This window comes from Gavia stellata, chromosome 1 (genome assembly GCF_030936135.1).
Source record: "Gavia stellata isolate bGavSte3 chromosome 1, bGavSte3.hap2, whole genome shotgun sequence".
Lineage (NCBI taxonomy): Eukaryota > Metazoa > Chordata > Aves > Gaviiformes > Gaviidae > Gavia > Gavia stellata.
In genome coordinates, this window is record NC_082594.1 from 74,671,139 (window position 1) to 74,682,665 (window position 11,527).

The following is an 11,527-nucleotide window of genomic DNA, read 5'->3' on the forward strand; positions in this document are numbered from 1 at the left end:
CCCTAGGCACATACTCCTGCATCCCTCCGTCCTCCCGCATGTCCCGGTCCTCCCGCATCCCCCTGCACGTCCTCCCGCGCCCCCCTGCCCACGGACGGTCGCAGCTCCTTCCCGCGGGGACCGCAGCTTCTGCTCCATACCCGCGCCCCAAAACGCTGCAAGCCGCCAGCACCGGCACTGGGGCCGGCACGGCAGCTCTCTGCCCGGTGCCGCCTCGCTCCCCGCGGTGCCAGCGCGGAGAAGGGCGGCACAAAGCCGTGACGTCAGAGCGGCGGCGCGGGGGGGAAATGCCGTTGCTATGACGTCATCCTGCTGCCGTCCCCGCACGGGACGGGTGCCAGGGGCCGCGGCTGCCGCTCGTGCCCGCCTGGAGCCGCCCCCGGCGGGGCGGGTCGCGCAGCGCAGCGCAGCGCGGTGCTGCGCAGCGCAGGGCGGGTCCCGGCGCAGAGCCGCTGCCGGGTACGCTGGGCCCGGGCAGCCGCCGTGCCAGGAGCTCTCGGCGGCGCGATGCGGATGGCGGTCGGTGCGGCAGCGGGCGAGGGGGCAGCGCAGAGCCCCGGCCCCGCCGCCGTCTCGCTGGGCTTGAGCGTGGCCGTGGTCTCCAGCCTGGTGAACGGCTCCACCTTCGTCCTGCAGAAGAAGGGGATCGTGCGGGCCCGCGGGCGAGGTAGGGGCCCCGGCGCTGCGGTGGCGGCGGGCGGGACCGCCCCCCGGGGCTTCGCTGCCTCCCTCTCCCCTCCGCACCGTCACCTCCCCCCGGTAACTTCGCAGGTCTCCGGAGCATCGTCCCCGGCACCGTGCGGGACGGGTCCCCCCGCCCCGGCAGCAGCCCGGCGTCCCCCGCGGCCGCTCCCTCCCCTCGCCCCCGCGCAGACCCCGCGGAAAGGCCGCGGCTGCCCCGCGCTGCGGCGGCGGACGGCCCGGGGACGGGGGGGGGGGCTGCCGCGGGGCGCAGCCCGTCCCGCGGGGGCGCAGCCCGGGGGGGCGCGGAGGACAGGCACCCCCGGGTCTTGGCGGACCCTCTGCCTGGGGCGGGGGGGAGTCACGGTGTCGCCTGGAGCGGGGGACACTTCCCAGACGGCTGGACGGGGGAGCCGGCCTCAGTTTGTCACCCTAAGGGTGTTTGACATCAGAGGTCAATGACTGGAGCGCGGCGTAAGGGACGTGATCAGTTACCGAAGAGGCGGCAGGTGGAGAGCAACGAGGGCGTATTGAGCGTAGTCATCAGCAACAGCTTCCCCATGTATGGCCTGCTCACTGGTCTTCTGTCACGCTGTAATACAACAGTGGGGACCCGTGTGTACGTGTGTGTGTGCATACATAGACTTCTCTTGCGGTATTTTCACCTACTTGTGGGAGTTTTCTACCCATTTCTCGGGCTCAGATAGTTTCTTGCCGTGAACAACCCCAGCACATCTTGTCACTCGTTTATTCTAGCTCTTCCACGGACATACACCACAAGTTCCATCAGTCACGTGGTGGTTTCCTTTTGTAGAGAAGAAAGGCACACCAGTAACATGAAATAATTTCTTTTATTTTTCATGCTGAAATCCCATATGTCATTATTGTTTTCTGAGATGAATGTATTCAGGAACTGACTCTGCTATCTAGACAGTTTAGCCAAAACAAAGCTGAGTATGAACATCTTCTGTATTTTCTTCTGAAATTGGAGCTCCCCAAAGCATGCAGCCTATGAACAGCATTTCCTAGTTGCAACTCGATGCTTTGAATATAGGAAAATGCAATATATTATTTGTTTGTTCTTAGTATCATGCTTTTATTTGTGGGGGAAAGTTGTAAACACAGGTTGCATGAGGCTTTTAAATTGTATTTCTGTGGTCAATAGCCGTTTGTTTTGCAGGTGATGGTGTCTGTGTGTGTGAGCATGTGTCTGTAGGTTCTGGGAACTCTTTCTCATGAAAAATCCTTTTTAGTGACCAGAACAAGCTAGGTATTTTCTCTGTATATGTGTGTGTGTGTATATGTAAATACATACACACACACACACATACATATATGTATGTGAGATTGTTAGTGTTAGTTAGACCAGCAGTGCATTTCTAGTGCTTGCTGCATCTAGCATGTTCAAGATGCATGCAGTGGAGCAGAGCAAGCTTGCAACTATGTTACTACCAGCTGGCAGCCTGATGGAACAAGTTTATTTTGTCTTTTTCTGCAATGACCTTACGGTTAAGGGCCTCGGACAAACTACTGTTTTGCAAGCATAGTCTCCCTTTCCCTCCAAGGTGGCTGTAATCCATTTTTATTGTCCACTGAGAGATCATGTTTGCACCATAAATACAACTCTCTTTTTGTAAGGGAAACAATGAGAAGACCCAAGAGAAAAGAATGACTTTCCATCCCAAGGCAGTTGGAGACGTTGCCATTTAGCAGTATAGCTGGGTCTAATGACCCCTGAAGAGCTTTCAGTGGAGCACTGAGTTAAGTGGGTGATGGGTGTGTGCCTGCCTTCTCAGCACTGGCAGCTGTAAAACATCCTGTTTTGAAGACATTGCTGATGCTTATTTGTGTATCTTGCCCACCGATTCATAGTATTTCCTATTGCCATGCTCTGTGTGGAGACATCCAGGCCGATACCCTAGGTTTCTCCCTATTTAATGCTGTGAAGCAGTGCGGTTCTGCCTTGAATCTAGCAGTCGGAGCTGTGAGCCCGAGATCGTCAGTGTCAGATGATGTCTTTTTTCCATTGGTTTCAGGAGGTGTTGTATCATTAACAAGGGGACACTTCAAGTCTTCCCTTTCTTCTCTCTCGAACCAATAATACAGTATCAATGCAATTAGTAATCTTTGCTTAGAAACAGCAGCGGGTGACAAATATTTTGCAAAGTTATCTTACTTGAGTCAATATTTTCTATAATTTGTGCCCCCAACAGTGTTTTTATTTTATATGCAATAACAAAAGTCTAAAAAATGATTACACCCACTCTAAAGCTGGCCATTTTCATTAGTCATTTTCCATCTCATTTCAATTATATAGCGTGATTTCCAAGTGCTTAATATTTTATATGTCTCCAGAGTTATAGATTACTGTGTTTTTCTTTCAATTGGAATTTCAGGGTAGGTACAGTATTGCCTATTGTTCCAGCAGCTCTTTGGAGAGCATCTTCCCAAATAAACGCAGAGCTGAATTGCTAGAAAGAGGAGCAGAATGTAAGAGCATAGCGTGATGCCAAGGTCATGCTCGGTGGAGGCCAAGCTTTATTTTAGTAAGTGGTCATTAGCCTTGATGTTCTACAGAAGCAGAACTTGGAAAATGTGGTGCACAGGCTCCTCTGGCGCATCCCAAAGCAAGAGCCTATAATCTGATGATGAAAATAATCATCTTTGAGCTTAGGAGACACTAAGGGACAATCCAGAGTTTTTATTCCTCTCTTTGAAATGTGGCGGTATGTCAGGAACTCAGAGGCTTCAGTCGTAGTATTTTCCAATGCTCAAATGCAGGAGGATTGGTCCATGCTACAGTACTGCCAAAACTGCATGCCAAAACAACTTCTCTGATACAATTTCTCTGATACAATTTCATTGAGGCTATATTACCAAACTAATTGATCCAAATCACGTTTTATTTCCATAGGTTTCCCATTCTCCTAGTAGCGGTTTAACATGTATGTTTAACTGGTGCACTCAGAAGCATTTGGTGACATTTTGGACGCCCTTCTAAGTAACACCGTGTTAGCATCGCGTAGGTACTTCACTGAAAACCAGAACTTCTCACTAATATGTTGTCTTAAGAAGGTCCAACTTTGACACTTAGGCCAAATCTGAGCACCTTCTCTCTTGTTTTCCTCCCACTCAGTTGCCTTGAAGAAAAGGGTATGTGAAGGTCCTTAATAGTTGAGACTGTTGAAATTATTCTATTTTGTAGTTCCAATATTGCAATTTCATATTTTTCTAATATGTCTTCCTATACTTCCCTTCCAGGTACTTCGTACTTAACAGATATAGTATGGTGGTCTGGCACTATTGCAAGTAAGTATCTTAAAAGGTTTGATTTTATTTGAAGGGAGAAGTTGTGGTTAGATGGTGAAATGAGACATCACGAAATCTGAGTTCTCATCTTGAATCTCACACTCTCTTGTCATGAACTTCTCATCCCTCAGAAATATCCCACCTTCAGTAAACTCTCACTCTGGCTACTGTGCCTGACGGTGTTTGAGAAGGCAAAGAGCTGGGACAATCCCAAGTCAGACATCTGTCCAGGTTTCCGAACCATTTGGTACTTGCAGCCCTTGGCAGCCACGCGCTGCTCTGATTCTGGGTTCCTGCACGGTTTGTGTCTCTGGATTGCGCTAGTCCGCTCAATTTTTAATAAAAGTCAAAGCTGAATAAGAAATTGCCGCTCTGCACAAAAGGACTCATTGAGCACATGTTATTTTTTTAGATCAGAAAGCACTTAGCCAGCCTCAACTGAAAAAAAAAGAATCCTTTTTGATTTCTAGTTTGACAGATCGAGTTTCCATTTTGCTTTTAACTACAAGATCAATGTGAAGCTTTGGTGCTGATACGAGATCAGTGTAATTTCACTCTTAGTATCTTTGTAAACTCTGCTTAGGCTGAGTTCACTCTCTGATGTGAATCCAGAGCATGGGGAGCAGCTAGCTTTCTCCTCTTGCAGTTCAGCCCTAGTTCTACCCACGAGCTTAAAATCGTACTCCACTTTTAGACTCTAACCCGGCCTTTTGCAAATTATTTGGAAATGTTCTGATGCTGTTTCTGAGAAGTACATGCATCCAGTTGTGCCCCTTGCTTCGTGGCAACAAGGTAAGTCTCTGGTTTTGTTGTCTTCAAGCTATGCAGAAGGAATGGAAACTGGTAGATCACTTGAAGGATGAAGTTCACAGCAAGTGTAGAAGCCAACAGAGCTTCAGAGGGAAGTCTTCAGCTAATTTACCCGAGTTTAAGTAGTTCTTTGTCAGCTTCCTCCTCTGCCAGGATCACTGCTGCCTAAGTAGCAGTAAATCTGTGCATTAATCACTGTTGTTTATTGCTCGTGAGGCTCCCATCTTGAATCTTCGAGCAGGAGCTAAAATGAGAGAGATTTTATTACAGGAGTTTATCCTGGTGAATCAGAGAAAACTATTTCATGCTTAAAAGAGCTGACAGAATTGAATGAAGGAAAAATAGCTGAAGGGGATGGTATCAGTTGGCTTTTGTCCAGTAGCTAGGTACAGGTATTTCAAAACAAAGCCTCAGTAAGTTTCCAAAGGAACCAAGGGAAGAATTGCTTAAGGATATTATAGATTCAGAATTACAACAGAGTCACAAACAGCAATAGCAAGGGCCGGGTAGGCACCTATGGGATGCAGAGAAAGGCGATGTTTGGGGAATTAGCAATATCCCCAGTTACCTGGCTGAAATTATAACAGCTGACATCATTTTCTCAAGCAGAGAATTTGGAGTTTGGATGACTGCTACTACCCACATAAACTCTATCAACTTGTTTTCACAATATTTGTTCAGATGGTGAACAAGCATTTCTGTGGTGGCATGCTGACGCAGCATAACACTACCTTAACCATTGTGAGGCTTTGGGATCCACTGGATTACTGAAGAGTTCTAAGGGAGGGCTACAGATTCTGCTAAGAGATTTTTTTTAAAAGTCAAAAGAGGGATTGCAGCATGTGTACAGGTATTTCAATGAGCATTAAACTAATTAATGGCTAATTAATTAGTTTCGGTGCAGGTTTTGATAGCAGTGTAGATGTGGCTGGTTTTTATAGTGGAGACATCTATGTTAGCGTTGTATTGCAGATGGGGAATGCACTGATGAAGAGAATCTCTGGTTTGTCTCCACGGATTGGGCTTTCTTTCATGTTGTGGAGCAGTGTTGGAGCTCCTGAACTGGACTTTAAGATGAAACTAGGCTGGAAGATGCACTCTAGGAACATGCCTAACGCACACCAGCTGCAAATAGACTTTCAGTCCATGGGAGCAGGCTGAAGTTAGTCTGAAATACAATTCCTGATATGCATACAGCAGACATCTTTTGCTCTACAGATCTACTCCTGGTCTCCTTGCTAATGTAGACATGTCAGTGTGCATCAAGTTTTGTGCTGCAATAACTTGGGGATATTGGTACTCCTTTAGCAAGCTTAAACTGAAGCGAAGTATTGACTTACAGCATTGATGTATTTGGAGAGGAATTTCTACCTGGAGAGGACTGGATAGGTTGGCAGCAAAGGTCCTCAACATCAGGTAGATGGTAACAATTACTAAGATTCTTTCTTTAATTGGTCTTAACTAGTCCTGGTCTGCTGTTCATGGTGGTAAGAGACTGTTACTGTTACTCCATGGTGATACTGAATATGCCTGGTAAGTTCAGTTACCTTACAATATGTGCAGTTTGACTGAAGCTTCAGAGATCTAATTTATGGATCGGTGTTGGTTCTTCCAACAGAAAGTTAAGGCAGCTGACCTCCAAAAAAAAGCAACCTTTTGTCAGGGTCACTTGGAAGTGTATGTAATCTGCAGAAACACAGTGTGCTAGCTGTGTCCCGTCGTCCATGCAAAATCTGCCCCAGTGCCTTCAGATGCCTTGAAGATGATGCCAAAATTGCCACATCTGCTGAAAAACAAGCCCAAGGCTGATAGCTGAGTTACTCTGTTCCCGGGGGGGGAGAATTCAGGAGACCATCACTGACTCTTGTGCTCTAGAAGTGCGGCTCATTAACTTCCCTGGCTCACTCTTGCAAGTAGAGAAAGCCTCAGTGAATTGAATTAGTATAACTTTGTCACACTCTGCTGTTTTCTAAGTTTGTTTGTCTCCTTCATGTTTCCTATAGGTTACACAGGTCTTCAGCTCTACTGATAATGTGAGCTAATTTGGTAAATTAATTAATGCTTGCACAGTGCTTTGCAGGTATAAAGAACAGTATGATGGTAACGATATTTGATAGTCGAGGGCAATGCCAGCCTGAGCATAAAGACAGCAACAGCTTGGATTCTTGAAATGTTTTTAAATGCTGATAATGGCTCTTAACATCAACTGGAAATTTGAGCTGTATGTAATTTGTGTTCAGTCTCAAGGTTCTTGCCAGTTACCACAGACCCTGTAACTATGCAAGCATCATGTTGACCTGTTATGAACTTGCCAGCACTTGCAAAACCGTCCAGCTTTTCTTTTTTAATGGAAAACTTGAACACATGAACTGTTTATCACAGCTGTGATGTGCAATAGTGTGGTGCATCTTGGAATTTGCTTTTATTGGGGGAAAGAAAAAAATAAGATTGTGAGGCTGTTTTTGTGACTTGTCAGGGATCTGTTCTTTTTACAGTGATCAGGGATTACTTCTGGTATTACATAGTGTGAAAATTTGATGTGGTCTACTGTATATTGAAGAGCCCTATGCATGTGCTTAGCGTTTCATTAGTAGATCCCTTTCCTCAGTACTGTCCTTATTTTCCCCCCAAAAGGTAATACTGCTGTTAGGAACTAAAACCAAGTGCATTTGTGTTACATGTATGCACATCCTAAAGCTGAAATCAGGGGTTATATATAATTTTAGCCCTCCCTATGTGTAATATTGAGATATTTGAGTGTAATCCATGAGTATTTCTAATTCATAGTCTTATTTATATTCAACCAAGACAAGTTGCAAATGAGATTATTTACTGTGCCATCTTGGATATTTTTGTGTGGCAAATATAAGTCCTATATTAAAAAATAATTTTAAAATACAGAAAAATTCCAGCTGTTTTGTTTAAATGCAAAATTAACAGAGCTAAGCAAATTTGTAACATCTGTTTTTCAATTAGGTCAGTCTTTCCCAAACAGTATTGGGTAAGTTTTCATTACTTCTTTTTACAAAGGGATTTAAAGGTTTATTTCTGGTTCTCTTGACAGTGGCTCTGGGTCAAATAGGGAATTTCTTGGCCTACACTGCAGTCCCAACTGTGCTAGTGACGCCCTTGGGAGCTCTTGGCGTTCCATTTGGGTAAGAGTTTGCTTTTCTTGTTCTTATCTGAATGTTGTTACTACTTAATAAAATGTCAGATAGACTCAGCGATCACTGGAGGTCCACTGAGAAGATGTCAGCCTTATGAGTGTTAGTGATGTGTTATAATGTCACCTATTCCTGTTTTCCCCAGCAAAGGCGGGGGGGGGAGCAGGGAGGGGAGGGAGAAGGCAATGGTGAAGAGAGGGTTCCTGAGTATCTTCTGCTTTAACTATCACTATGATCTGGAACAGATAAACTATTTTTTTTTTTTCCCCCACTGTGGTTGTTCTGGACTCTTCTACTTATTCTCTTATTCACAGTTCCCTTACTATGTAGACCTGTCCTGTTGTCTCACATTCTTTCTCTTGCTTGCTGTCCACAACCCACATGGGTTTACTGATGCTGATTTTTACTTAATTGGATTTGGCCTCATTTCCTGAAGCAGGATTCCCTTGCATGTGCATGCCCACAGCTTCTTGAATGTTATGTTCCTGTGAAGGGAGGGAACAAAAAAGGCAGTGAGTGTTCCTAAAAGGAGTTTAATATGCAACTAAATGTTTTGTGAATAGCTAAACTACAGTTGTGAACATACTGCAATGGAAAAGTACAATTCTTTAAAAAGAAAGCTATGCATTGCCTCGAGATTTTTCTGTTGCCTACTGTTGGCTGCTGAACTGTGTATCTGCCTGCACTGGTCATCTACTGCGCAGATTGCTTTGTATGGGCTTCATGGCTGTCTTTAGTTTTATACGCTATGAAGCACACCGATGGCGCTCTACTTACCACCTATTACTTTATCCTAGTCCACATAATTTTGTCTATTTCGGTCAGCTATGTGTCTGAGCTGAGCCCCTTGATCTTTGTAACCAAAGGCCACTTTTATCTCATGGCTGCATAGCACCTATAAAATGGGGCTTCATGACAGCTCACCAAATTGTTAATGGGTAGATACCTGCCTCGGGTGCCAGATGGCTGTTTTGGGGGTTTGGTTTTTTTGATGGGGGTGATGTGGTGTTGGTTTTGGGTGTGTTGTGGGTTTTTTGTTTTTTTTTTCCTAAGATGAAACATCAAGGATTGATTTAAGACAGAGACTGCATGGATCTTTCTTAAGTCAGAAATGCATTTTGAGGATCCACCAACATTTGATACTATTCCTTTAAGAGGGAAATTCATGTAGGACATCACTGTTGGAGCATTATTAACAGGATGTAGTCAAACTTTTAATTTTCTTCCTCTTTGTGAAAGGTCCATTTTAGCTTCTTACTTACTGAAAGAAAAACTAAACATTCTTGGCAAGCTGGGATGTTTGCTGAGCTGCGCTGGGTCTGTTGTTCTCATCATCCATTCCCCAAAGTCCGAGAGCGTAACAACTCAGGCTGAGCTTGAAGAGAAGCTTACAAATCCAGGTACTTTGTTCTTTTATTAACTCATAATGATTTTGTGAGATTGATCAAGAGCACGCAGGAGGAAGAGGTTTACCACTTCCATCAGGTAGGAAAATTGACTTCTGAAGAAACCGTGATGTGACAGAGGCAAACGAGTACAGCTTTTGTGTGCGAAAACTATGGCTTGCTGTGCTTGAACTTGTCAGATTTATTGATACGTGTGTGCAGAAAGGAAAATGTGGATACTTTTGAAAACGTTATCCCGCACAGCAAGTTCAGAACAATGGCCATTTGAATTTACACTTTTTCATAATTTTAGAAAATTACATCTTGCTACTTAGAGATGAAAGGTATAATTCTAGGTTCTCAATTTAAGTTGTTTTATACAAACCAAAAAATACTGGCATTTGGGTTTTTTATTTATTAGAAGTTTATACCAGATACCAGTTATGTTCCAAGCAGATTTCTTTGCACAATAAAGGTGTGTAGAAATGCGCTGTTGAGACATATGCTGAAATGCATGTTCTTTCTCACAGAGAATGTAAAGCCCCACTAGCTCCTGGAGGACACAGACGAGTGCTAATATCTGCCAGACTCACTTTTATTTTTCTTGCGTAAGGGCTAAACTGCCAACTATTGTTGTTTCCTTTAATTGCTTTAGGTGAGAGAAACTCAAACCTAATAACATCAGCTATCCAAAAAATTTGCAAACAAAGAAAAGAAAACAAATACCCTGGTCTAAATTTACCATTTCAGTCTGACCAAAATTAATTGGAAATATATTTCCTTGCAACTGTAAAGCATGGAATGTTTTTCACCAGTCTAATCTGTGTACTTATGCTATAATGTAAATGATACGGCCTCGCAGTTCTTCCAACTCTCCCTACTCACCTTAATGGGATCTAACTTTATGTTTAAGCTCTTTGCTAGATCCATGCACCATGCTTTATTGAACTGGTTATTAATGAGGTGTTATCACTGCTGTCTGCCATAGGGGGCTTTAAGGAGTATAATCCTGATGGAAGAGAGAATGAAAAAAAAAAGCCATCTTAAATCCAGTTCAAATGTGCAACAGTGTGTATTTTACTACATGATTATTTGTTTTACCCAAAGAACATGACAACATCATCAGTTGCAGATGCCCACAACATCTCTAAATGCTCAGTGATTTGGATCTATATTCAAAAGCAAATCTTAATCCTGGTGTATACCTGAAGTTCACTGGTATGACGTGATTTGCCTGCTAAAATCTTCAGAAGACCAAGAGTTCTCACCTTGCTATTATCTTGTTTTCTTTTTGTTTTCTAGTTTTCGTGGGTTATCTCTGCATAGTGCTGCTAATGCTTCTCCTGCTTATCTTCTGGATAGCTCCAGCTCATGGACCTACTAATATCATGGTTTACATCAGTATTTGCTCTCTGTTGGGCAGTTTCACTGTTCCCAGCACAAAAGGTATTGGGCTGGCTGCTCAAGATATCTTTCACAATAACCCCTCGAGTCAAAGGGCTCTGTACCTCTGTCTGGTACTTCTGGCAGTATTAGGATGTAGCATTATCATTCAGTTCAGATACATCAATAAGGCACTGGAATGTTTCGATTCCTCTGTGTTTGGTGCCATCTACTACGTTGTGTTTACCACCCTAGTCCTGCTGGCTTCAGCCATCCTTTTCAGGGAATGGAGTAATGTAGGAGTGGTAGATTTCTTGGGAATGGCTTGTGGATTCACCACCGTATCTATTGGAATTGTTCTTATACAAGTCTTCAAGGAATTCAACTTCAATATTGGGGATTTAAATAAACCTAACATGAAGACAGATTAAAATATTTTTTGAGGGGAAACTGGATGGCTCAGGGAAGGATGCAGAGCCTTTCATTTCTAGGTCACTGGTTCAGATATGATTCAGGTTGGTAGTTACCCTCTGACAATTTGGTGGCCTACGTGAAGTGAGTTGGAGGCCTCCATCCAGTTTCAAAGGAACAGTTGTCCATGTACCCCAGTCAACACAATAAATGACCTTAATTGGAACCACTGATTGAGTCAGCATAGAGACCGATGTATTTCCTTACTGTAAAAGGTAATCCATCAGAAGAGATCTGCGAATCTGATAGCCCTGTGTATGAAAGCTTGTATTGTGGCTTCTGAGGTACTGTTTCTCTGGAGAGAAAACATCAGTTTCTAATGCA

At 44.2% G+C, this 11,527-nt stretch overlaps 1 protein-coding gene across 1 annotated transcript; it reads left to right on the plus strand.

Moving 5' to 3' along the window:
• Nucleotides 1-298: 298 nt before the first annotated feature.
• NIPA1 (NIPA magnesium transporter 1) lies at nucleotides 299-11,175 on the plus strand. The gene is made up of 6 exons (XM_059824388.1): nucleotides 299-384; nucleotides 417-667; nucleotides 3,943-3,990; nucleotides 7,865-7,955; nucleotides 9,204-9,364; nucleotides 10,652-11,175. The coding sequence occupies exons 1-6, from the start codon at nucleotides 299-301 to the stop codon at nucleotides 11,161-11,163; spliced, it is 1,149 nt and encodes a 382-aa protein (XP_059680371.1). The 3' UTR covers nucleotides 11,164-11,175.
• Nucleotides 11,176-11,527: the final 352 nt, after the last annotated feature.